This window comes from Hippichthys cyanospilos, chromosome 8 (assembly GCF_059441005.1).
Source record: "Hippichthys cyanospilos isolate Australia breed blue-spotted pipefish chromosome 8, RoL_Hcya_1.0, whole genome shotgun sequence".
Taxonomy (NCBI): Eukaryota; Metazoa; Chordata; class Actinopteri; order Syngnathiformes; family Syngnathidae; genus Hippichthys; species Hippichthys cyanospilos.
The window spans coordinates 18,856,807-18,883,029 of record NC_142376.1 but is presented as its reverse complement, the minus strand read 5'-3'; the positions used below and the strand labels follow the sequence as shown (position 1 = coordinate 18,883,029).

General features: G+C 38.5%; 3 protein-coding genes across 6 annotated transcripts; 2 read left to right on the top strand and 1 right to left on the bottom strand.

Annotated features, from left to right (window-relative positions):
- The first annotated feature begins 604 nt into the window (after positions 1 to 604).
- Positions 605 to 13,552, top strand: zdhhc16a (zDHHC palmitoyltransferase 16a). Of its 3 annotated transcripts, XM_088422002.1 has the most exons (12): positions 605 to 676; positions 3,418 to 3,534; positions 10,146 to 10,409; positions 10,953 to 11,147; positions 11,248 to 11,336; positions 11,485 to 11,513; positions 11,600 to 11,733; positions 11,885 to 11,968; positions 12,059 to 12,144; positions 12,599 to 12,722; positions 12,829 to 12,899; positions 12,984 to 13,552. In XM_088422002.1, exons 3-12 carry the CDS (start codon positions 10,170 to 10,172, stop codon positions 13,084 to 13,086), a joined length of 1,155 nt encoding a protein of 384 aa, XP_088278128.1. In that variant the 5' UTR covers positions 605 to 676; positions 3,418 to 3,534; positions 10,146 to 10,169; the 3' UTR covers positions 13,087 to 13,552. The 3 variants fall into 3 exon arrangements, with proteins under 3 accessions (XP_088278128.1, XP_088278127.1, XP_088278129.1); XM_088422001.1 differs by lacking the exons at positions 605 to 676; positions 3,418 to 3,534 and adding an exon at positions 8,303 to 8,447; XM_088422003.1 differs by lacking the exons at positions 605 to 676; positions 3,418 to 3,534; positions 11,885 to 11,968 and adding an exon at positions 8,303 to 8,447.
- On the bottom strand, positions 3,796 to 8,215 carry mettl18 (methyltransferase 18, RPL3 N3-histidine). Its single transcript, XM_088422004.1, has 2 exons — positions 7,830 to 8,215; positions 3,796 to 7,012 (listed from the first exon to the last, which is right to left on the bottom strand). The coding sequence occupies exons 1-2, from the start codon at positions 7,935 to 7,937 to the stop codon at positions 6,089 to 6,091; spliced, it is 1,032 nt and encodes a 343-aa protein (XP_088278130.1). The 5' UTR covers positions 7,938 to 8,215; the 3' UTR covers positions 3,796 to 6,088.
- Positions 13,553 to 15,719: 2,167 nt separating the features above from the next.
- Positions 15,720 to 26,000, top strand: ubtd1a (ubiquitin domain containing 1a). 2 transcript variants are annotated; one of them, XM_088422039.1, is made up of 5 exons: positions 15,720 to 15,997; positions 16,346 to 16,435; positions 20,995 to 21,222; positions 24,864 to 25,049; positions 25,121 to 26,000. In XM_088422039.1, the coding sequence occupies exons 1-5, from the start codon at positions 15,946 to 15,948 to the stop codon at positions 25,333 to 25,335; spliced, it is 771 nt and encodes a 256-aa protein (XP_088278165.1). In that variant the 5' UTR covers positions 15,720 to 15,945; the 3' UTR covers positions 25,336 to 26,000. The 2 variants fall into 2 exon arrangements, with proteins under 2 accessions (XP_088278165.1, XP_088278166.1); XM_088422040.1 differs by lacking the exons at positions 15,720 to 15,997; positions 16,346 to 16,435 and adding an exon at positions 18,844 to 19,194.
- Positions 26,001 to 26,223: the final 223 nt, after the last annotated feature.

The following is a 26,223-nucleotide window of genomic DNA, read 5'->3' as shown; positions in this document are numbered from 1 at the left end:
ACAAACCAATGCCAATAAAAAAGTATGCCTAATTGGTGAGCAATACAATTGTATATTGACCAATACAATTTTGACTTACTGTATCAACTAAATCATGACACAAAAGACAAAACTGTATAGTAGGCCTTTTACAGTACATTACACAGCAGAACTAACCTTTCGAAATATCCTCAATTTTAAGAAAATGTGAAGCGAAAGTGAAATCAAACCTTTACAAAGTCAATTACAGCCACACTGCAGCCCGATGAGCATGTTGTGACCATTTTTTTTCTTGATTCCTGACAGGTTGATGAAAGTGCTGGACGGCGGATGATGTGACTCAAACATTACAAGCGCCTCAAATTCAATGAAAACAACTTCAGGACTATAATCAAAACATTATAAGGAAGTTTTATCTTCAAAAACAATTGTATGGTTGCTTCTTCCTTCTTCTACATTCATTTACTTGATTGGCTTGGATACCTTTTGCACTGCAGTCCCTGATAAGATAAGAGCCATTCAGAACACTGTCTTGAGGATACATGCAATACAATTGAGGAAAGGCCACACCTGAGCATTGCCAGGAAACGACAAATATTCCTGGCAGAGGTGGCAAACAACCGGTTCTACAACCTAAATGCCCTGAGAGGACATAAACTGGCGAGATGGCAACAAAAGTCATCAAGATCAAGTTCAGGTGAGTGAAATACCTTTCCATTACCTTTTCTTTCTGCCCGGTTCAAATGAAGCATTTAGTTTTCAACCTTAATACTTGCCTCTTTACTCATGTAGCTACATCTCACCAATGTCTTGGCCGATCAAAAACTTCATAAATAAGTTCTCAATAGGGTATATGCTTTCCAAAAATGAAGGAACAAAAGCCTTCCCTGGCATCTGCTCCGTGTCCCAGTGTAGAGTCCAGTGCAGTGACTTGACATCCTGCTTCGACTTTAAATACCATCATGTTTCACATCACTTGCCGGCTTACCTCCCTTCAACACGCCCTCCTCGCAATCGGTTATTCATGCACTCCCTCCGTTCGGTAAGCTCACCAGTCACTTCCCAGTAAGAAGGAAACAGTGGGAGTCAACAGCACGCCCCCACACTGTGAATCAACACATAATAGATTCTGATGAAAAACCATCTGACTGGCCCTGCCCCCTGTTCTCATAAAGCAAAGAAGGGGAAAGGCTGCATCTACTGTTGGAGTCAGGAATTCCCCCACAGGCTTGCGTACAGCTGTCGGCTTATGACGAGACGATGACGAAGCAGACATGCGCGCCAACCCAGTGTATGCAAACCGAAACTGGAGACTCATGATCAGAAAGCAAAATATTTGCACTGGGCATTTGGAAATGATAGCAGATCATTGTACTTGACTAGTAATTCATTGTATTTTATGGTTTTGATGAGGCGTGACTTTTGTGGTGAATTGGGAACGTCGTACATATCAATTGTTGACTAACTGGCTAAAAATAACTGCAGTCAATATAAATAGGTGTTGCAACCAGCAGACACTGTTGATTCCAATGTTCCCAAAACTTGCATGTTAGGTTGATCCAGTTTTTCTCAAATAGTGGGGTAGGGCCCCCCTGGGGGGAGCCCAATGCGATGCTGGGATGTATGCATGTATGAGCCCAGGCAACAGGCTTTGCTTTTGCTGTGTGAAGTGTGATTGCGCATCCGTGGCACCAAGGTGTCGTGGTGCTCTCATTGTCAAAGTCCACGTATTCGAGATTCAAGATTCTAAGTGTTTATTGTCATGTGCACAGTGTAGAAACAAGTTTTTCCGTGCAATGAACGTCTTACTTTACTGTCCACACAAATGTCGTTTAAAAAAAAAAAGAATACCATGATTACCAGGTTAAGTTAAATACAACTTATAAACAACACATAAGCAGCAGATCACATGTATAATCCCTACACTAAACTACACTACACTATAGTAGTGCTTCTCAATTACCATATATTTTGGAAAGACCTCCCCAGGAAAGGGAAAACACCCCCCCCCCCCCCCCCCCCCCCCCACACACACACACACACACACACACTTGCCATGCCAACCATGTATAAGATTATTATCTATAAAAATTGTGTAAATATACCTAAAACTGTAGCATTTTTGGCTCTGACAAAAGGAAAAGAAAAACAACAATATAAACCAACTTTCAACAACTGTTAACCATTATTACAGCATTTATACAAGTTAAAGGTTTGTCTAAGCAGAAAAAACCCAAGTGCATCAAAATGCCTGGAATAAAAGATGCCAGTCCTTATTTTCTCACAATTACCACTTCACGTAGCAAAAACAAATCCTTTTCCTTGGGGTCATTTGGTTTCTTTTCTTTTTTTTTCTTTTGCTAATGTTAAAAATAATACGATTTTAGAGTTTCTTATAACATTTTTTGAGATAGAGATCTATTTATTGTCACCGCAGCAAGCGTGTGTGTGTGTGTGTGTGTGTGTGGGGGGGGGGGGGGGGGGGGGGGGGGCGTTTTTTTTCTTTCTATTGGTGCCTAATCGTTGCTTTTTCAAGATGTGTTTGGAAATGTATAATGGAGGTCAACTATATGTAGATTTTCTTTCTTCACGCGCCGAGACGGTTTCTATTTTCTGTGAATAGCAAGGTTCCACTAAACGCAAAGCAAATGAGGGCACCTTAGTGTGCACTGTTTTTGGGAGGCTTTGTACACCCTCGAAGTTATAGTTCATTTTTATAGCGGTTTAGTAAATACAATTGCATTAACATTTTGAGATCAGCAACATTTTAGCTTTTTTTTTAACATTTGTTAAATCAGATATAGCAATTTGTGGTGATGTGGTATTGAAAATCAGTCATGAAAAATAGATCTGTAAAGGTCTATGTTGTGGTCCCAAGAACAAGATGGTGATGACGTCAGCAATGGAAAATTTGAGTTAGACCTACGTAGTCCTCTGCTATGGCACAACTCCAGCAGCAGCGTTATTACTCAATATGATAGTGTTGAGAAAACAACTCCCAACAAAATTTTGTTGACCATGGATTTTTTTCCTACTTTTAATAAATACGTAGTTGCGCTTTGAATAACAGGATTTAGAAATGATCTGCCAGTGTCTTATGTTTTGCAGCAGAAACAATGAGATTACAAAAAAAGGACATGAGTGTAAAAGACGTTTTTATTAATGTTGTGGACATATATTAATCTCAGGTTATATGACAGCATCATTTCAAATGAGCATAATAGCTGGCGACTGAAAGAAAAAACTTTCCTCATGTCTATTAACAAGACCAGTCTTGATACATATTTCTAAACAAAAGGTCTCAACAGGTTACTTCACTGCATTTCCTGAATGTCAATTTGCATTTTTCCAGGATGTAGCCGGCATCAGCATGTGTCACATTTAGTGGCTTTTAAACAAACCACACCCAAGACTAAGGATTTTTCTACACTTTTTCAGAGAAGGAGCAGATGACAAAAGGTAGAGGTCCATTTCCGGAATGAGTCTCACAGAGACCCACCACTGACATACTGTGGCACCCGAATCCGCTTTCAAGCAACATCATCGGGCAGCCGGGTAAGTTGCAATTGACATTTTGAGTTGGACTTCAGAAACAAACCTGGCTTTCATGCTTCTGTTTGAACACGGGGAAATCACTTGCAAAGGTCACCGAGCCCATTTCCTTTTTTCCCCCTCCTGGTGCGCCTAAATAGACTTGGATCAGCCCCCTTTCAAGTGCTTCTCAGTACTTACTTACCGGATAATGTCTGTAGAGGGAGGAAGTATGATAGAAAATAAATAAATAAATAAATAAAAACAACCAGGCCGACTCTGGGATGCGACAGCATGTTTATTAAAACTGGTTGAATACATAATGGGACACATTGCTCAAGTGTCAATTTTTAACTGTATTCTCAGGTTTTTCACTCAAACTTAAAATGCATTATGGCATATACTGTAGTTGCATGTCCTACACTGTAGCTGCCACTATTTTTGAAGCCGCTAAGCATAAGGTACATTAAGTGATACACGATAGCCTTCAACAGCGTGGAAGCATCCAGAAAATTCTGTTGTTCAGAAGTTATTTTGAAATGTTCTTATTGTTGGAAAAAAACTTTTTTCTTTGAAATCACATTAATAGTCTAAAGAGACCTACTTTTCTGCTACTCCTTGAAGGAATACAGTACAGTCGGCCCCCGGCTTACGAGCACCCTGATTTACGAACAATTCGCCTTACGAGCGTGGATCAGGGAGATTTTTGTCCTCCGCTTACGAACAAACCTCTCGCCTTGCGAGCAACTCGACATGCCGGCCATTGAGTATGTAGAAATGTTCTTGTTTAATTGCGTCAATAAAATCAACAGTAGCGACATCATCAATCATCAGTAGATACTTGTGGCAGTAACGTGAACGCTATTGGTCTTACAACGTCACACTGACTGTCTCACTCACGGTGTCTAAATATATTACCATTTAAGTGTAGTGTTTGTACAGCTAAAGGGAAAAACAGCTGACATGAAATTAAATGTGCCGATTGCAGGACAAAGAATTGTCATTGGTTTAAATGTGTGTTTTTTTTAAATTAATTGTCAATACATTCCAACCGTTTAAAAAAAAAAGTGCGAATAATTATCAGTCAGTCACGGAGATGCGAATATGCTATTGGTCGATTAAGGTCACCCGGTCTCACTCACGGAGATGCTATTGGCCGGCGTCACACGTCAATCACAGAAATGCCGATATGCTATTGGCCGAACGCCTTTATCTAGCTTGATGGGACAGGATGGAAGGAAGGAGAGAAAATTAGTGAAAAACGGAATGTTGTGAAGACTTTGCAAACTTTATCTGTTAGACATAGCTTCTAAAATTACTAGCAGCGGTAAAGAAAGAAATAAGAGGATGATGTTTTAGTATCTGCGTGATTTGCACCCTGACTGAAAGAGTTACTGTAACACTCTAAGACCAATAGCATATCTATCGCCGTGTTAACTTTGAGCGTTGGACTCTGCCCCCTCTGTTTACACCCAGCTCAAGTCTCGTCGTTTCAAAGGTAAAAGCTATTAATCCATTGTATTTATTATATAATGCAAGTGAACAGCAGAATAGGTCACTCAATTTTAATATATGAATACAGTGTGTCGTTTTTACCTAAGGCTTCGCGTTGCACGCATTCACGAATTAACATGGGTTTGGATTGCCCGCTATACGAGCAATTCGAGATACGAGCGTAGCCGCTGAACGGATTAAGTTCGTAACCCGGGGGCCCACTGTACTATAATTTCACCATTTTCAGCAAGTATTTTTTTTATAATTAATTTGATTACTTAAATACTATTCAAGTACCATGTACTATTAATAACTTTAAAAACACACGTTTCCACTTGCTGTCGACTGAAAATGACATCACACATGCTCAGGTTACAATCAATCACGACTCAGGCTGCAAACGTCACATGACCTACCACAGAAACCAGGTGAGACGTGATTGGTCAGTAACTGAGCGTTGAGCACATCTGATGTTGTTTTCAGTTGACAGCAAGTGAATAAAATGTGTTTTAGAGGTATTCATTGTACATGAAAAATATGTTTTTTGTAGACAAAACATTGTCTTTTTACTGCTGAAAATGGCTTAATAAAGTAAGAGAAGTATCCCTTTCATGCTAACAACTGACAGTTACTCATTATTAAAGATAATTCATGGTATTCATTTATGTGAAAATACTGACATGTGATGATTTCTCACAATAATTATCAACACTGATTTACCAGCGGCTACCAGATAAATACCAATCTGTTGTATTTTTATTGATCCCTGCAAATATTTCAACATCTTAGAAAATCACAATGCTCCGCCACTACTGAACTACCTTAAGAATGAGAGTTTGTGTGCTACTTGGTTCCAGCGACATCCTTATTAACTTGGTTTTACCTTCACTGAGAAAAATTCAGCAAATTTTGAAAAAGTAGTGTATGTGATTAAAATATTTGTGTTTAAAATCTAATTAAGGCAAAGTACTCATAGGGATTTTTTGAATTTTTGATTTATTTTTAGTTCATCATGTTGGCATAATTGGTTTTTGTCTCTTCGCACAGGCTGGCTTGTTTTGACTTTGCCCCCCACCAGCATGAGCTACTGCGATTGATTTTTAAAGCACAGGACAACAACATGCCTCTGAAGTCCATCTTCGCTATCCCACAAGTGATTCACAGCAAAAACCCTCCGCTCCTCCACAAAAGTCTCAAACAGGTGCAGACCACCACCCACACCAAAGTAGTGGGACTTGGTGGCCACATAGATGATTCCGCGCGGTGCTAAAAGTTTGTGGAAGATGTCGTGTAGCGCAGGGTAATAGGCAGTGTTGTAGATTGTCTCTGAAGTCATGATAATGTCATATTTTAAAGGTGGGTCCTGACTTGAGGCTAAAATAAGAAAGGTGCGCCAGTCACCAGAGAAGAACTGGCACCTTTGTAGTAACAGAGCTCTTTTGTCATGTTTTAATTTGATCTTACTTACGTCTTCCTTGTCATTTGTTTCCTTACTTTTTCCTTTACCGTCACCACCGCAATCATCATCATCATCACTGTCATCATCTTGGCAATTGAGAATAACATTAGATATAGTGAGCTGCTCAAGAACCGTACTGTTGTAGTCCTGGAAGTGGACTTTCCTTGCTCTTCTCTTAAGTGACATAATTCCCAAAAGCCCGGCGCCACAGCCGAGATCCAAGACAGTCTTACCGCCAAACGTCTCGCCTTCCCTCTCCATTACCTCCAAGAGGTCATACGTGCACTCCCACACCTTCAGTCCACCCTCATACACTCCCGAGATGAGGTCAGACCGCTGCTCGGCCGTGCGGGACAGAATGTTCTCCGTGTCCTCCCTCTCATCGATGGTCTTCTCAAAAACAGTCTCGTTGAGAAAGTGCAGGGGAGGAAGAGTGCCAATGGTGAGGGTTTCGTAAATGGCATCCTCAAGTAAGTGCCAAAGATCAGAGGGTGGAAAGTGCTCTTTGGCCTCTTTTACTGCCTCTGATGGGCAACCCCTTTCATTTACCTAAAAAAAAAAGCAGCATGGCATGGAGGACATGTATTGATTCAGTTTTGATACATGAGAAAACCCAACCTCTATTTTTTTTTTTTACTACCATAGTTTAAATATACTGTATTTATATATTAAATAATATATTTTAAATTGACACCTTTGCATTAAATTCTACCTCCCTGCAAACATTCCGAAAGTTAACCACTTATCAGCTATTGATGTCAACTGTGAGGCAATACTTTCAATCATCAAATTTGGAATGAACCGAAGTGCAACGGTAATTTGAAGTGCTACAGATGTGTTTATTGCTTTATGATTTCTAACATTACAAATCGTACATGTGATGGAATAAATTACATGAGATGTGATGGAATAAATTACATGAGCGAGGTCAACCCGTCATGTGTTGATGGTTTATCAACCAGTCAAAACATCTCACTTCTCAAATATTCATGTGCATTTGATAATTATTACGAGTCTATACCGACAGTCACCACATTAATGAAGAGTATTTTACAGGTTGACGCAACTGTAAATGGGCGCTCTCTAGTGGAGAAATTTTTTACTTGGTGATCAAATGTGCATGACAGGCAATCTTCACTTTTAGTCGAGAGAACATACTTCCTGTAGAGCCATAACATACTAGTTCTACCACTACAGTCAAGTTGAAACAAAAGTAGGACATTGTAATTTGACCAGCACAAATTTCATAGTTATCATGATCCAAATTATTCATTCTAAAAGCACACTTTCATAATAGTTCACTGTGCTAAGGTGTTCCACTCAATCGCATGCGAATAATTTAAGAGAAACATTTGTCTTTACTTACAGGTTTTGCAACACGATCGGTCTTGTCTGTTGCATTTCTCGATGCATTTCTCTGCGCGTCGTCTGGGTTTGTAGTTGCATTAACGTCAAAATTAAAACAAAAAGACATAATGGCTCGCAAGAGAAAGTTCTATTGAGTTTAGATATAGCCACGCTATAGCCACGCTATAGCCACGCTATTTTCTAGCTGCAGGGCATGTGCTTTGCAAATGCTAAAAACAACACTTCAATTCCCAGAATTCCATGCGAGATAATTCGTACAAATCTCGACAACACATATGTGAAATAACTAAACAAATCGTTAGGCAATGTATACAATACTGTGTGGTCAAAATCTTGCATAGTTGAAGGCGTGTAGCTGTGATGGCCCTCCAACAATAATGCCACCTAAAGGAGACGTCACAGCTATGCATCCGGACTCTATTGACCACAATGCTTTTCGCCGTATTCCCGCGCATGCGCACCCACTCATTTGCTCAACCTCTACCAGAACTGTCACACGAGCTGTCCTTTATCCTGTAACCCGTAGCTTTTTAATGTCAAACACTCCCGATTTGTTTGCCCCTTTGAAGATGTCGATCGGAGGATGTATTTCACCAGGTTTTTCATTCATAAAAAAGTGAGTACATACACCTCTACAAAAATCTGTCGCTCGCGAGACTTACGATGCGCACCTATTTATTTGTCAACACGGGAACGACATCCTCTAATCAGAGGCCAGATTTAGAGGGATTTGAGTACTGTCTGGTTGCTGCAAAATACCCAAAGTACTGGCTTGAATAGTGCATTGGCTGAATGGGGTCCGAGCAAACATTACTGCTTTAGCTTTATTGTATAAATTCAACCCTTGCAGACAATTTCGCACAGAACACCTCAAAACCTCCAGCTCCACCCTCTCTGGAATGCAGATAAACATGATTAGGTCTTTTGTCAGACTTTTGTTTGTATCATTCATGACCTCGCTTCATTTAACCTATTTATACTACTCGGGAAAAAACTGAAACAAAACAGTGCAAATTATATTGTATGTCTAAATCATATACAGCTGAACTGTACTTAACTAGTGTATTGGATTGGATTAAAACATGCATTGTTCGAACTATTCATTTAGTGGTTATTTCACATATCACTATTAGACTATATTTACATCGTGACAAAACAAGAGTTGAACCAAAATCCAAAACATGAAAACGCAAAAACAAACAAACAAGCATTAACAAAAATAAACATACATGAAATCTGACTGTTCCCCATCAAGACACTAATCCAGATAGGAGTTGATGATCCGTCAGTTGGAAGAGCTTGGTTCATCTTAGTACTGTTGGTTCAGACACCCAAGTATTTTTAAAGTATTGAAAAATGTCTCTTAGGGTTTAAGGAGATTAGCTGACATTGTTTTCAAAACCCACTTTATGTCAGTTGTTTTAACAATTGTGTCTGTGTGGCAGTTTATTTAAGACACTTCTGAACTTGCCTCCTGGTTGTCAGGTTCTTTGGCGGTGCAACTCAAATATAACCAGACTAATCAAAGATGTAAATCTCATTAAAAGTTTATTAATAAGTGTTTTCAATAATTAATTGCTTAGTCACATGTAACACACAGCAAGTGCATGTACAGCATTCTCCGCCTACTGTAAGCACAGTGCAACAAGGGTGCACTAATCAGTGCTCAAATACGTAGACTCAAACAGCATAGGGTTGTTCGATGTGGCCCAAAAATAAAATCTCAGGTTGTTTTTTTCTCAACCAATAAAATCCCATTATTCGATTCCCATTTGCTTGCGGAAAAAGCAAAATGTAATGATTTTTTTTTCAATCAGTTTTGCTGTTTTTATTATTGTATATTGTTTATTATTGTATTTTTCCCTTTTGCTTTATTTCTCCTGATATCAAACAATCATAGTAGCTGTTTTTACAGGAACAGTATTGTTAAAATAAGGAATGTGTGATATTTGGAAGTAGATAACTCTGCATCAATTTTTTTCCAACATGTTTCTAAGTCACTGTGTTTGTTCACTTGACTTTGTGATGAGCATGGCAGTTCTTTCTGCACTGAATCGTCAGAATCTGTCCATTTAAAACAGTCATCTAAAAGATTCATATGGCAAATCATACGTTTAGTCACTGACTTGCTCATAGCCAGTAGCATGGCAGTGCGTTTATTTAGTAAAGCCCAGATTTGTTTAAAATTTAAAAAAATGGTTTTGAACAGTTGAACATCCCGAATATTGACTTCAGTTTATCAATAGAGTTCATTCATCTCCCTGCCAGCATTAAAAATAGAAAATACAAATCTTCATCTGTTTCTTCCTTGTAGGTGATTGGCTGTTCAAAGTGCAGGATGCGGTGGTGGTCCTGTCCGGGCTCTCTCGTGCACCTGTTACGCTGCTTGCTATTGGGGCTGTGTCCTAGAAGACGAGGATGCCGGATGCCTCTGTGGATGTCGAAAACGCAGGCCTACTTGAAGTTACTGCTGCACTCGCTTTTTTATAATATACTCACAGATTCAGATGTGGTCTTTGACTCTATGTTTGAGCCGTTACTATGGGCTGTGGATTATCTGACACGTTGGTTTGGCTTGGTAAGTACTGTACATGCTCATATAGCTGTATTCAACAAATACACTAGAGAAACATCATTTTTATTTAAAGTGTATTCAAAGCATTTTTGGAATTTTTATTCAAGAGCAAATTTTCTTTTACCACACTCCAAAAAAAGTTGGGTTCAAAGTAGCCCTATTATGGGTCAAAAGAGGACCGACCCATTATTTGTGTCTGTTTGACCCAAATTTCTGTTTTGATTTTCTCAAAACAACATCAACATATGGATCATTTTTGTACAAGACATTTTCAAAAATTGGGTTGTTTTGCATAAAACAAGTCAGAACGTTGAGTCAAACATAACCCAAATATTGGGCCTGCACTTTTTTGAAGCCATAATTGGGTTATTTTTGATGCAACTGTTTTAGAGTGTATTTTTAGGTTTTATGTCAAACTGCATCATGTTACATTTGCTTTTTAGGAATAAAAAAATGGTTGGCATTTGTTACTGTATCTAAATTTTGGTTATTATGGTGGTACTTGATAAACTCTTCTCTTTTCTTGCTTGGGTTTATGCTCATAAGGTGTTTGTGTGGATGGTGGTGGTACTGACTTCCTCCATCTTGCTGGTCGCCTACATCGTCCTTTTGCCAAATGCACTCAGGACATATCCAACCGCATGGCTTGTTTGGCACCTTTGTTACGGACATTGGAACCTAGTCATGATCGTCTTTCATTACTACAAGGCCGTCAAGACCGCTCCAGGGTACCCTCCATCTGTAAGACTGACGTTCAAGACACAACTCATTACTAAAGATATACAGTATTTTCTCAATCAATTATTATTATTTTTTTTTTAATATTTTGAATTTGTTTCAGGAAAAAAATGACATTCCCTTTGTATCTGTCTGCAAAAAATGTGTCATTCCCAAGCCAGCAAGAGCGCATCACTGTGGTATCTGCAACAGGTGAGTTGTCATACATCCCTCCATTTTCTATAGGCAACTAGGGTCGCAGGCTTGCTGGTGCCTATCCCAGTTGACTTTTATGTTGATAGCCATCTTAATATTGTCAAGCATGGAAATACATGACAGTGACATTGTTTTCTTTGTGCAGGTGCATTCTCAAAATGGACCATCACTGTCGTATCCTTTCTCTTTTCCTGTGTGTAGAATCCCACAATTATACAACGGCACAAGCGTTGTTTCCATTCTTAATGTCTTGTTTCCAGCCTGGTTGAATAATTGCGTGGGTCATTTGAACCACCGTTACTTTTTCTCCTTCTGTGTCTTCATGACATTGGGTTGTATTTACTGCAGCTTGAGCGGCAGAATCCGTTTCTTGGCTGCCTACAATGCCCTTGAGGTGAGTGCTTGTCACTTAAAATGCAACGCATCACCTTATTAAACTGCTTGGAGCTTGTGATTATGTCCCGTTCTGCTTTTCTATTGTTGCTGCCTTTCTCCTTGGCGTGTCTTTGAATTCTTGGCTTGGTGTTTGTGGGCTGCTGCTTTAGCGTTTTAAGCATATGGAATTGGAAAAATCAGGGATTCCAGTAACAGGGATGGGACCTTTAATAGGGCTTCTCCCCACTGGCCAGGTACTAACTAATTGTGCAAAGTGATCATATGTGTTTCTACTTGTGTTCATTCACTTGTTCAGATGTTTTTTATGTGTTTTTTCATTCAAGACTGACTATGTGACACCTGCACCTCCATACTCTTTCAAAGAAAAGATCATGGATAAGGGTATCATCTATATGTGGGTGCTCACCAGGTAAAAGATGTTCATGATAAAAGTCTGACAACCTAAAGAAGCATTTAAGTCATTCACTGCCTTCCCAATTAAAATGGATCTTTGTCTAGAAAAAACCTTTCATCTTATTATAGTTTTTATGGTCACAGCATGTTTTTTCATTCATTCAGGTTTTTTAAACTGATCCCAGTGAAGCTAGAACCGTGCTCCCACACAGCAACATAACATTCCAACGATCAATTACATACTACATTAGATGCAGTTGGCTTTTAACATAACTGGTCACAAGAGAGTGTAGCATTCCACCCCTATCCTAGCATGAGGGAATTCACACACAAACCATGTCGCAAGCAGCGACAACTGTGCAACAACCTAAGCAGGCAGGAAATTTGCTACACACGTATATACAAATAAGACTACAAATAAAAACAGTTTGAAAGGGGCTAATTCTAGATTACATGTTGTGTAACTTCAGCACTGTGGCAGTGGTCTTGGGAGCGCTGACCACGTGGCATGCACTTCTCATATCACGGGGTGAAACCAGCATCGAGAGGCACACCAACTCAAAAGAAAAGAGTCGAATGGAAAAATTGGGACAGGTGACTGTTTTTGATTAATTGATGTCATGATGAATCGTTGGTAGGTTTAACGGCTGTTTTTCTGTTCAATTAGTGTGTCGACTTATCTCTTCACCCTGTTTGTCAGGTTTACAAAAACCCATTCAACTACGGCAAGCTGCATAACTGGAAAGTCTTCCTTGGTGTGGAGAAGAGAAGGTGTTTTGTTATTTTTGTCACGATTGCTTTTTTAAAATTTGTGTGAACAGCTGATCTAACCTCTGTTTGATTGTCACCTTGCAGTCACTGGGTCACACGTGTCCTTCTGCCCTCTGGTCACTCACCACTTGGCGATGGTTTGACATGGGATAGTTTCCCCATCAAAAAGGAGCCAATACCAGTTTAAGCTGTCAAGCTGTTTTGTTGCATTAAGTGGGGTACACACACACACACACATCCATTTCTTTTATCATCTAAACCGATTCAGAATGACAGACCTCACAAGAGGGAAAGACCTTACCCTGTGTGTACTTACATCTTTCATGCTCCTCTTACATGTGTAAGGATATAAAAAGTCACTCATATCACACAAAATATTCAAACGTAGCCTGATTATCAATATGTGTGTACCCCACTTTAAGGTTGGCTTCAAGATGGATACTGATAGACGTAAATTGGGTGAAAACAACCTCCAATACCTCACTATGGAATGATATTTTATCCGTCGTTTTGATTGAAGCAAATAATTTAAGGACTTTACATGCTCATATTCTACCTGAGCTAATACTTGATGACAGAGAACATCCAAATAAAACACTATTATTTATCTGTATTTTTTATTTGTTAAAATGAATAAAACTTGTTTAAATAACTTTTAGATGTGTTCTTCTACAGTTTTACCTGTCATACATAACACTTGAACCATGACATTATGATCAATTTAACTGTGCCTTGCATTTTTTTGTGCACAGTGTCTCTCGGTACAATTAAATTCTTACTTTGCTGTCCACATGACTGTTGTAGAAATAAGTACCAAGTTAGGACAAAAGAAATTAAAAAAAAAAAAAAAAAAGTAGAAGCAACACACAGGTAACAGCACAGTATGAACAGTAAGAGGGCAGGCTATGTACAGATACATGCAAGAATGTGCAGGATACCTACAATAATGTGCGTATGTGAATGGTAGTTTACAGTAGGTATGACTGTTTAAAAGTGGTGTGCAAAAAAGGAGCAGCATAAATAGTGCAAAACAGTTAGAAATAATGTGGTTTTGGCACAGTCACAGCTGTATGACAGTGATAGTATAAAGTTGTATTGTACTACTATTGGCTGTTGAGAAGGCTGATGGAAGAGGTGAAGACAGAGTTTCTCAGTCTATTAGTTCAGCATTTTACACTCCTGTGCCTCCAGCCTTATGGGAGGAGAGTGGACAGTCTGTGTTGGGGATGTGTGGGGTCCTGGTGGTGGAGACAGCTCTCCTGTGGACTGGTTGATGCTCTGCAGGGAGGGCAGAGGAGTTCTGGTGATCTTGGATGCCGTTGATTACTCTTTGCAGGCGTTTGCGGGGTTGCCATACCACACAGCTATGCAGTTTGTTAGGATGGACTCAAAAAGCTGCTGTAGAAGCTGCTGAGGACCCATAGAGACAAAACAAACCTCAGAAAATACAGATTCTGCTGAGCCTTCTTCACCAGCTGTGTGGTTTTAAGTGTCTGTCAGAGAAATCTCTAAAAGACTACAACAAGCCTAGCTGCTAAGCAGCAAAAAGAGTAACTCAGACCAGCCAAGAGTGACTTTTCTCTGCCATGAGTACAGGGAAAAAAGCTTGGCAAACCAACTCATGCGTCCGATAGTACTAATTCGTTGCTCAAGCGTCCCTGCCTGCTTTTTATTCATTCAGCAAAGCATTGCACGTTACAAGACATAACAAAAAGAGCCAGTCGGGCGCCACCAACAGCTGGACCAAGGTCCCAGCTCACACTTTCCCGCGTCAACAGCTTTATCTAAGGACTGGGGCGAGATGAACTAGGACTGCATAGATGGATAGCAATGCACACTACTCTAGACAAGAAATAAGCACATAATGATAACAACCTAATATATGATTCCCCTCACAGTGTCCGGTGTTCAAACTTGGGTATCTTAACTGTGAGGCGGACGTGCTAACCAGTGTACGACAGAACCGCCAGAGTTTACAGAAATATAGTTTAATTATTGCAAATCTTTATAGTTGTTTAGACTTGTTGTTGTCCAAGTATCTAATTGAAACACTGTATTGTTTAAATTGTTGAAGACATTAAAACGTGGTTTCTTTTAATCATTAGGAGCAATTAATCATTCAATTAATGATATCATTAAATTCCAAGCTATCATGACATCCTTTTCAATAGTATTGTGAATAAAACCACATCATTTCTGTTATCATTTACTTTACAGATGGAGGGAACCAAAATATATGAACTATAGTGTCTAGGCACTTCTGACAAAATCTACAGTTCACCTCTATATCTTTTGCTTATAGGGTAAAGGTGCAATATCTTTCTGGAACATGGATCTTATGCATCCATTGTTATTTAGAAGACGAATCAACAAACACACTTTTCTTACAGTTGAGTCTGTTGAGTTACCAAACGGTTGTAAACCATTAGATTCGATAAACACTGTAAACGAAATAAACACTTGAAGCGTCAGCCAAAGAAAGTGTGCACATCAAATGGCGTGCTGAGTATGCTTTTTCCACAACCACGATTGCAGTGTACTTCGGATTCAGACGTGAGCAACTTAAAAATAAGACTTCCGTTTTCTCAGTAAGCGACTATATTGATAGGTTAACACATGCGCCTAATTTTTCTATATACCGTCATCTATATGATTACTTGTAACAACTGCCGTTTTGATGCAACGTTTATCTTTGATACTTTTGTCATAGTCGTTCTTATAGATAATTATGTTTTATTTCGAAAGGCACGGGGCTTTAACTTCCGGCACCTCTAGCGCGTCTGAAGAAATGTTGTTTTAGCGCATGCGTGAAGGCTGATCACTGGCTTTATGCTTCATCGATGCAAACCTCTTGCACGGTTTCAGTTCTATCCTTTTCTACGGGATTTTTGAGGAATACAAGTATTTAAAAAAATAATAATTTTGTATTTTATTCTCTGCAAAATATTCCCAATTTGTACATCTATGTTCCTTCTCCGAAAGCTTCTGTAGAACAACCTGACCTTTTTGACATTTTCGTGGCCTCTTGAGAAAACTTGGATCTCGGATGTGGCAAGCTAATTGTCGACGAATGCATCATTTCGCAGACTGGATTTCAGGTACGTATTTAGAAACAAGAGGAAGAGTTGATTGAACAAAAAATCAAACATGTAAATTCGCGAATTAAATATTTATGTTTAAGTGGACTACATTCATATGCATAATGCAATAATTAATAAAATTTTGACTGCAAAAGTTATAGTACAAAGATGAAAAAATAGTGGCGCATGAACCTGGAGCGTGCTTGGGTCAGCTGGCAGTACACGTGACGTAAACATGGCAGACCGTGCAGGAACACGCTGAGCTGTCACAATTATTTCACAAAATGCTTTGTAACACCACGATGACTGACCGAACGGCGTGTTTTTATGATATGTGGACGTGATTTTGTTTACGTACATCTGCAGGTACCGTGATGGGGGGCTGCGTGGGGAGGAGGAGCAGGAGCGACGGCCAAGGGAGTATCCGGAGCTTGACCAGGAGCAAAAAACGTGGCGGTATGCAACTATTTTGTCGGTAGTCACATGCATTCAAGGTCGAATGTAACATTGGATGGAAAGTGGCTTTCTCAGTCCTGAAAGGTTTGAATCACGATTCAGGCCACCTTCTTTACATCTCTCCCCAAACAAACCCTCGCTAGTTTCGCTGATTATTTTAAAAAGTCTACCAGGCACGTGAGAATGAATTCTTAATTTGATTGGCTGGCGACGAATCGCCTACCTCTTTGCTGGCTCAATGTCAGCCATGTTGGCCCCGTCTCACCTGCGACTGTAATCAGCAAATAAACTTCATTAGGCAACCACGGGCTTGTGGCACCAAGATTTGCAGGGGTCTCTAAATGGCTCTAAATTAACTGATATTTTTGAAGGGATATAAAGCTTGTTGCATTAATGATTTTTTTAAAGTTTAATGAAGAAAAACAAGTATGTTGGCACGTGGTGAGCAACATTAAGTTGCACGAAGAAAAACATGGCAAGAAACTTAAAAAAAAAAAGTAAAATAAAGGTTTCACTTTCTACTTGTTTTGTGCATCAAAAGCAACATCAAAAGCCATGTATACTCTTATGCACCAGTTGCCGTAGCTGTATCAGTCTTAACCCAAACAAATAAAATTTATATGACATTTTTAACATTAAGATGGTTCGTCTTGCAAATTATTTAAAAGGTTGTCTGGTTTAGAACATGGACAAAACCTCTCAAATCCACACTTTTTAGTTGATGACAAATTAAAACCCAATTTTTTGCGGGCTTCTAAATCTATGAAAAAAACAGCCTGGGAAGATCCACAAATATTTTTTTTTCAGTTTGCTTAAGGTCAATTTATTCAAGTCAGCTGTTCAATAATTAAAATTAAAAAACATTTTTTATATACTCAAAAGAAACACAAAATACAAGCTAAAAAGCGGTAAATATTTTTCATTTTGACTTAATGTCGTAATTTGAACAAAAACAAATAAAGGAATCAAAAATTTTAAATGAAGAATTCATTATCAAAGTAAATCTACTATAGTAGATAACATCTTAACAGTTAAAATGTAAATGATAATGTCTTGTTTTTAGAAGTTAAATAAAACTGAACAGTATTTAGGCAGCAATTCTTGTGTGTAACTTCAGAAAATCCCCTTATCACTAGTTTTACTTGTGACACCATTAAGAATTAAAACCTACTCTAGAAAATTTATTGATGGATAGTATAATAATCCATCAAGTATTAAGTCTTCTTCTTCTTATTGTTATTGATGTTTGAGGCATTTTTATTTTTGGTATTGCGCTGCAGGCTGTATCAGCTTCTCTTGTGGGATGTCTATTACCCAGGAGCCGTGGGTTGGTCACCCTCGGTAGAGAAGTTGGATTAATCCTCTTGTTGTCTTGGCATTGTATTATTGGTCAGATGCAGTCGAGTAGATTACAATGCTTTGTGTCTGTAGGAAGATTAAGATAGTTTGAAGGGATATCTACTACATTAGTCATGCAGGAATACAATTTAAATGTGTATTTATAATACGATAAAAGTTTTGCAAATGTTTTTTTTCTTACTCAGTATTTCATGTATATGGTTTATGGCTGTCACTCGAATATTTTTTAAATCAATTATTCAATCTATTAATCGAATAGTTGGATACCATTTTATTTTACATATGCGTATTATACCATATTTTACTCAATTTCTGTATATTGATCAATTATTGGTGTTCATTTGGTATTGTTTAGTGCTTCAAAAACAACTGACAACTAGACAACTACTATGCAAGGCCGCTCGAGCATTGATGTACTCCTAAACCTTTTTGAAACTTATTTAGCTCTTGGTTTGGCTTTTTGTTTTTCAAAGAAAGCGTGATGTTTGAAAGTCTCTTATTTTGATCATGCATAAATGATAAGCAGTCTGCTTTGATGAAGGGCAACTAAAATCAAAATAAAATAATGAAAGGCTATTAATTACTTGTCCTCTTAATTTGACAATCGAATGGTTGACAATTTTTACACTTTCACAGTATGCACACTTCTTTTTTTAAAATCAATGTCGAAATTTGTGGTTACTGTGTTTCAGGCCTCAAATCTGTGCCCTGATTTTCACTCAAAAATCCCCAAAGTGTCTTCATGCCTGAATGTGACATTCATAATGCATTGTGCTGAAGCTGGATCGTGCACAGAAAGCTTTCTTATTGCTCCTAACCTTCTCATTGCCTAACCTAACATCACAATGTTAATAGTATAATAATAATAGTACAGTATAATAGAAATGACCTCCAATGTTATTGTTTTACAATAATATAGAGTACACTCCATGATGGATGTTCACAGAATCTTGGCCTATGGAGTCTCTGATTGGATTTTATTGATTGCTAATAGGTTTGGCATGCTAGCATTGGCCATCTTTATCCCTCTTCCAAATAGAAGTGATAGGATTAGGCCTGTTGTGCAGAGATGCAACCTTCAGAACAACCAGGACACTGGACTTAGTCTCCTCAGCTTGAACTCTTGTTCCATGAAAAGCAGGGAGAGGATATTTCAAGTTTGTTACTAGAAGATGTATATGTGAAGGTGGAGGTGTTTTTTTCCCCTCAAGCACTTGGATTCAGTAATAGTGCAGATGGTCAAGTGAGGCAGACAAACCAACTTGTTGTCCTCTTGACCGACACGGCTGTGGATGTAGCCGCATTTGGAGCAGGTAACAAAACGGCTATGGGAGTTCCTAACTCCAGGGAGTACAACTACTACCACTCTCAAAATCCACCTTTAAGGATACTGCTGAAAAGTAAGTTGAGATGCTTCAATTGACTAATTGACAGACAGATCCGATAGCCGATAGATGGATCCTTATTACCAACAAAAAGCATTTGTTTGCAGCTGTTATAGATTAATAGTTTCTTTTATTTTTAATCTGAATTAAATGTTACACTTTTCTTGTCAGCAACAATATTAATAGTTGCCTTAGCAAAAAACTCTTCCACCTTGCCGACTTTTATGGAAATGCTTGAGGAAGTTCTTCATATTTATGCAGACTTCATTTCATTTGTAATCAAATATTTTTATGTGTCTTTTTTTTTTTTATTCTCATCAATCTGCGTTCTCTACCTATTGTGTAGTAACTGTTCTGTAAATAATAATGGCTCATAATAGAGTGAAAATCATCAGTATGAAATCGTACATCTTCACAGAGGCACTTTGTCAGTTTGCCTGAATTTGGCATTGAGTTGAATGCTTTATTCTTAAAGAAATGAATGCAATGTCAAATTATTGAAAATTAAAGCCTTCTTCCTCGCAGTGGAAGAATATGCATTCTAATACTGTGAATGGTTATACTGTAGTATTTTTAAATCATCTAATAGAATAGGCTTTGCGTTGGAATAACAGGTGGCCAAGATGATATTGCGTAGACATAATTTGAGGCACATGTGCTGATGCTGACTGTCATTGGTCAAGCATGCTCCTCTGGCCAGCCAATGCCCTTTGAAGATAGCCGCGGAGAGCTAAATCCTGTTATGTGGCTCCTGATTACCGCCTATAATCCAGGGGCGTCTGTCCTTGTGTGGCTCACATGTATGAGTGTGACCGCTCACTCCTCTAATCTACACTCCTGAGAGTGAATCGCTTTAACTCTACACCCTATCTGTTTGAGTTAAATTAATTTTCTTGCTATGCTCGCTCTGATGAATGCTGCCGTTATCAAGTCTGATAAAACAAGTACCTGTGTGCCTTGTCAGTAAACTGGTCACATTACGTACACCTGTGAGATCCTTGTACTGGTGGCATCAAGATACCAAGATAGAGCTGAATTTTATATTTATCTCTATTAATGAAGAGTGTTGGGATTCAGCTCTTTGAGTACAGTTGATGGATTTAAGGTTGTGTGACTGGAGTAATTTGTGAAACATTGAAACTATGTATTCAGAAGTCTAGAGAAGTTTAAATTAAGTTCACCAATAAAGGGTATTGTGCATTTTAGCTTTGTTCTGATATTTTCTATTGATTTTTCAGATTAAAAAAAAAAAGTTTTTTCTGTATTTACTTTTTAAAATGTCCTTAGTTTGTACTTCCCAGTACTACAGTATATGGGCATGTTTGTTATATATGAATATTAAAATGTAGGGGGAGGAATATTTTGGTCATTATCCTACAGTTTTAGAGTGTTATGTGTTTGGAAAAAAAAATCAATAAAAATTGTTAGGGAATGTCAGATAATGTGCGACATTCGGAATTTTGGCGAAGTTGGCATTTTGACGAATATTAGCATCAACCATTTCTTGTAATATCATGGTGCATAAAAGATCCATTTGAAATTCGTTAAGTTCCAGGAACTATTAATTTAAATGTTCAGTTAAATTTATGAGAGATTCTGCTGAGCCTAGGAAAACTGCTTCTGTTTTCGTTTAAAATGAAAATATAGATAAGTCAAACATTTCTGTTTTTATGTTTAATTTGATAAATCTTTATTTACTATACAAAACTGTAGGAAGTTATTTACTTGTTTATATACCCATCCTGATGAGTCAAGATGCTGAGCGTCGCCCGAATTCACCTGTACCAAGTGAACGTGTCGCACATTTGCCTTCAGGACGTAACGAACCTCTGAAGAAGGAACGTCCCAAGTGGAAGAGCGAGTACCCGATGACGGAGGGCCAGCTCAGGAGCAAGCGGGATGAGTTTTGGGACACGGCTCCAGCTTTTGATGGACGCAAAGAGATCTGGGATGCACTCCGAGCAGCAGCTCTGGCCGCCGAGTGCAATGACCTGGAGCTAGCGCAGGCCATCGTGGATGGAGCCTGCATTACTCTGCCTCACGGTACGTACAAACACACGCCTCATATAGTTCGCAGTGAAAAACGTTTACATTTATTTGTGCACAAGCACATAAGTCGCTTGTCATAATTCTCAAAATGTCAAAGGGCAGCTTGCACACAGCAGCGCATCCTTGTTTAGAGATTACGCCACTAATAGTTATTACATAATAGTCCTGCGTGACCACTGCCACTGGATTGGTGCACACAGAGATGGAAAAAAGACTAGCATATCAAGTGTGTATCGAGGGTCTACACAGAAAAAGCTATAAAGGCTATAAAGGTTGTCATGTGTAAATATAATTTTATTTTATTTTGGTATGTCCTACCGCTTTTTGTGTATTTCTTTTACTTTCCTGCACTGAGTCACAGTACCACTAAATTTCCCACAGAGATCCTCCAAAATACTGAGAAGCTGATTGTGATAAAAAGATATTTTTAAAATTTTTTTATAGATTTATCCAGATTTACGGACCATTTTAATTGGTAGAAAGTTCACTACTAATCAACCCTGCAAGCCATAGTGATTCTTTATCACTGAAGTGCAATATACTTCAATGAATGTCCTTTGTGAGGCACACTAGACTTTAAAAAAATAACTCCTCTAAAATAACAATGTGATAAAATTTCAAAATCACTTCGAACACTATCACCGGTACCTCTTAAAATTAAACGGGAAGCAAGTTTGTTTGACTAGCAAGACCATACATTTGTGTTTTAATTAAAAAAAAAAAAAGCGAGCACTTCCGTTTACCTTTTTTTGAAGTTGCATTTTGGGAGTCATGTTATAAGAGCCAAAAAAAGGGCATGGAGGGTTTGCTAAGCTTCATAACTTGATTTTGACGGGTAAAGCATTTCCCAAAAGTGTCTGACATCATCAAAGTTCAATGTGTTTATTGGTTTGGATCAGGCACTTTGATGCACATTATTTTTTTCTGTTTTAGGCTAAGCTGTAACCCTTATAAACGCTGTAAACTATAACAGTTGTTGAAAGTTGATTCATGTTTCTTTTCTTTTGTTAATGTTAAGAAGGATACAGGGTTATGTATACTTATACAAGTCTTGTAGATAATAATCTTATTTATAGTCAGCGAGTCGAGTTGATGCGAAAGGTTTTCTCTTTCATAGGGGAGGCCCGACAAAATATAATTTAGAAGCACTGGTTTAGATGCAACGATTCATTTCCTCCAGCATTCTGCTTTGTATCAAGGGGTTAAGACAAAGACTTATCCTGCATGCATGCTAAGAAGGTTTAAAAAAAAAAATCGAAGAGGTTATTATTATACAGTGGACTCCGGTTTACGACGTCCCTGCCTTACGTTTTTTCTCACTTTACGCGTGTCTACTAGGGGCAACGTGCTCATACGTCACTACACACGTCACTGCTTACATCACTACAGTACTGGTCTACTATTGGTCGGCGTCACGGGGGACACGAAGATGCTGGTCTGCTAATGGTCAGCGGACGGGGTTACAAAGATGGCTGCCAAAAGACTTGAGCTCATTTGAGAGTGCTTTCAATATGGTATTTATTGTGCATTTTATTGCTTAATTCAAACTTTAATTGGTTAGCTATTGGTCCCAAGGTTGCTATTGATGTTAAAGAGAGAGGGAAGAAAATCATTAGTATGGAAACGAAGCTGGATATAATCAAGAAATACAAAGAAGGATAAGCTAGCCTAGGCTAGGCTACCCTCACTAGGGAATATGGCTATATCAAGCTTGTCACATGACTTTGAAGGTAAATAAACCCTTTATATATTTTTAATGTAATATGTTATTTAATTGTATACATGTATAAGTTGCAGTTACTATACTATTTTGATACCAATTTTTAATATGTATATACAATTTTGATGTTTTTACCTGGGGTTTTACACTCATTAGCTAATTAACTTAGGTTTGGATTGCCCACCATATGGTGAATTCGCTTTACGATCCAACAGCGGAACGGATTCATCTCGTAAACCGGGGCTCCACTGTATAGTCAACTCAAGCAGAAGAAAGATGCTCATTTCTGGTTATAGACAGTATTAGTCATTATTGAAAACTTTGAGACTTTTTATCACCTCGGTGAATCTTCAATTTGGTTATTGGCCCATCCCAATTCAGTACCCTTTCCAAAGTCAGAACTCAGTTGACCCAGTTCCACAAATGGTCATTTTTGGTTTTGGCAATATGACCACTGGATGTGCACCAAACATCCAAACCACAAAAGAACCATCTCATTATTCAAGATATTTATCATATATTTGTCATGTGTATAGCTGTACCATACAATGAAATTCTTATTCTGTTCACTTCCCCGAGCAGCAGAAACATTCCATAATTGAACAAAAAATAAATAACAATAGATAGCAATAAACAACAAACAGAGACAGACAATTGTGCTAATATTGTAGTGCAGAATATGATAGTGCAAAATAAAAATTAAAAAATTGTCCAATATATTGTTTATGCATGGAGTAGGAGGCAGATTAGTTTGTGAGGGATTTGTTGAGAATCTGGATGGTTTGTGGGTAAGAAGCTGTTTGCCAGTCTGGCAGTCCTGGCCCTCAGGCTCCTGTAGTGTCAGCCTGATGGCAGCATTTCAAACAGGTCGTTTTGTGGGTGTATTCTGTCCTTGATGATGTTGCGTGATCTCCGCGGAACCCTGGTGTGGTAAATGTGGTAAATATTCAGATTACACAACGTTTACACAAGCCCTGGTTCTCACACTTTTTGCATCATAAATTAATTTTGCGTTAGATGGCATCCCGGTACTTTATCAATATATTGAGGGAATATATAATGAATTCACGAGTAAAAATACAAATGATAGTTGCATCTGAGTTTGCAGATTGGCACTGGTTACGTTTTCACCAACTGTGGGGAGAGCTGCTGAACTGTACCAACTGTTGAACTGTACCAAAATAGCAATTATGTTTAGAACAGTATTGGCCACGCAATTGCGTTGAATGTTGAATCTTTTTTCCCCACAGGCAAGATATGTAACCAAGTTCTCGAGCTTTTTGAATTTTGGGGGGAAAATTTGATCGACTAAATAACTAATAACAAGTGAGCACACCCTGTTATAACTGCCATTTTATACCTGCAGCCTTTGTTTAATGTGCCCCCAATTAACCACAAATAAAGTTATGCTGTTCTAGTTGTTTTTGTTTTGGTTCAGAAAGATGATTTGTGTGTTGTTCTTGTGTAATTTAACTTCCTGCTGTAGCAAGTGGAGGAAATTAATATGATCAACCCAATTAATTTATAGTATTTGTTTATCTTTTTTGTATTATTTTAAGAATCTCACTCATATTTTCAAATAAGGAGAATATGTAATTACTATTTCCAAGCATTTTTAATAGAATGGGTTGTTTTGGGCGGCCGTGGCTCGGGCAGTAGAGCGGGTCGTCCAGTGCCGAAGGGTCGGCCTTTCGAATCCTGTTCTGTCAGAGTCGCATGTAAGCACAATATGGCAAACTCGCCTCTGTCAACTGCCCCAGGGCAGCTGTGGCTACACAATGTATTTTAGCACCACTGGTGTGTGACTGCGTTTTGTAAATGTGTTGTCAATGTGAGCACTTTGAGTATCGGTACTTGAAGCTCATAGAAAAGCGCTAAAAGTGCAATATCCATTTACCATTTTGTTTATGTGCAGGCTCTCTCATGGAGAGTTACGACGAGTTGGGCAACCGTTATCAACTTCCAGCATACACTTTGGTACCGCCTGTCAACCTCATTAATGAAACATGTGGCGAGAGCAAAGTTTGTGAATCTGCGCAAAAGGAAGTGCAGACCCCTCCCTGCAGGCAGGAGTTCCAGCTCCGTGTTCGACTCTCCACTGGTAAGAAAAGAAGCGGAAAAACAATAAGCAAACTGCGACATGACTTTCATTTTGTTTGTTTGTTTGTTTAGGGGAAGATGTGCGTCTAACTGCAAGCTTGGCTGACTCCATCAGCGAGCTGAAGAAGCAGCTGGAGAATCAGGAGGCCATCGACGTCTCCCGCCAAAGGTGGTTCTTTTCTGGGAAACTTCTTACAGACAAGACTCGTCTACAGGATGCCAAAATTCAGAAAGACTTTGTTGTCCAAGTCATCGTCAACATGAACCCTCCACTTATAGCTAACTGAGAGGCGTGCAATATTTGGAAAAAAAAAGGCAAATAGCGAAAGACAAAGGGAGAAAAGATGGGCTTGGAGGGTTTATGCACTGTAATTTTCTGTACAATTTTATATAAGAGGATTGCTTTTATAATGTTCCGTTTTGTATTTGTTCTCCCTCTTTTTCTGAATCTAAAAAAAGCACTAAAACACTTTAGAGCAGGAATGGGCAACCTCCGGCCTGTGAGCCATAGGTGTATGCAAAAGCCAAGAGCATTTCAACCCACAATTACTCGTAACATAAACATCATTCATTTAGTATGGCCTTTCAGGATTAAAATAAAAACTGAATTGTTCAGAGATTTACCACTCCGGTGTTAGATGGAAAATAGAATCCTAAAATGCACATCACTGTTTTTATCTTCAGTACCAATATTTAACTTTCATCACTATTGATGACACCCCCCTTTGTTTTGTGTGTTTGTCTTTGTGCTCAGTGACAAACTCAATACTGTTTGCTAAGACATCCAGAAATAGAAAATCCTTTCACCCGTTTTGTAATGTGAGGATAATGAGGAGAGATGGAAGATAAATGTAAATATTTGCATCTTTGTGTGTTGTTTGGTCATTTGACTTTGTGCTCAGTCATTGTCATTCCTTGACTGTATTCCAAATAAAGGTATGAATACCATCTACTATCGGGTGATTGAGTCTCTTTAGTGTACACTGTAACTTAAAAAAAAATCTTATACATTTACATGTGATGTACAGATCTTTAGATATTTTGATTTAACCTGACATGAAACAAATAATCACTTTTATATATTTAGTTCCGCTCATAAACCGTAAAAATGGGTGCTAAAACAACAAACACGTTTTGATGCGACAATGCCTATCAAGTACAATTGTGAGCTGGAC

What these genes read in the sequence shown, in the direction of transcription:
- mettl18 (XM_088422004.1), bottom strand. Translation starts at nt 7,937, where the DNA reads ATGTCTTTTTGTTTTAATTTTGACGTTAATGCAACTACAAACCCAGAC. An exon ending in CCGATCGTGTTGCAAAACCT is followed by an intron (nt 7,013 to 7,829) that starts GTAAGTAAAGAC and finishes TTTTTTTTTTAG; the next exon opens with GTAAATGAAAGGGGTTGCCC.
- ubtd1a (XM_088422039.1), top strand. Translation starts at nt 15,946, where the DNA reads ATGTGGCAAGCTAATTGTCGACGAATGCATCATTTCGCAGACTGGATT. An exon ending in TTTCGCAGACTGGATTTCAG is followed by an intron (nt 15,998 to 16,345) that starts GTACGTATTTAG and finishes GTACATCTGCAG; the next exon opens with GTACCGTGATGGGGGGCTGC. An exon ending in CCGTGTTCGACTCTCCACTG is followed by an intron (nt 25,050 to 25,120) that starts GTAAGAAAAGAA and finishes TTGTTTGTTTAG; the next exon opens with GGGAAGATGTGCGTCTAACT.
- zdhhc16a (XM_088422001.1), top strand. Translation starts at nt 8,415, where the DNA reads ATGTATTTCACCAGGTTTTTCATTCATAAAAAA. An exon ending in GGTTTTTCATTCATAAAAAA is followed by an intron (nt 8,448 to 10,145) that starts GTGAGTACATAC and finishes TCTTCCTTGTAG; the next exon opens with GTGATTGGCTGTTCAAAGTG. An exon ending in GAATGGAAAAATTGGGACAG is followed by an intron (nt 12,723 to 12,828) that starts GTGACTGTTTTT and finishes CCTGTTTGTCAG; the next exon opens with GTTTACAAAAACCCATTCAA.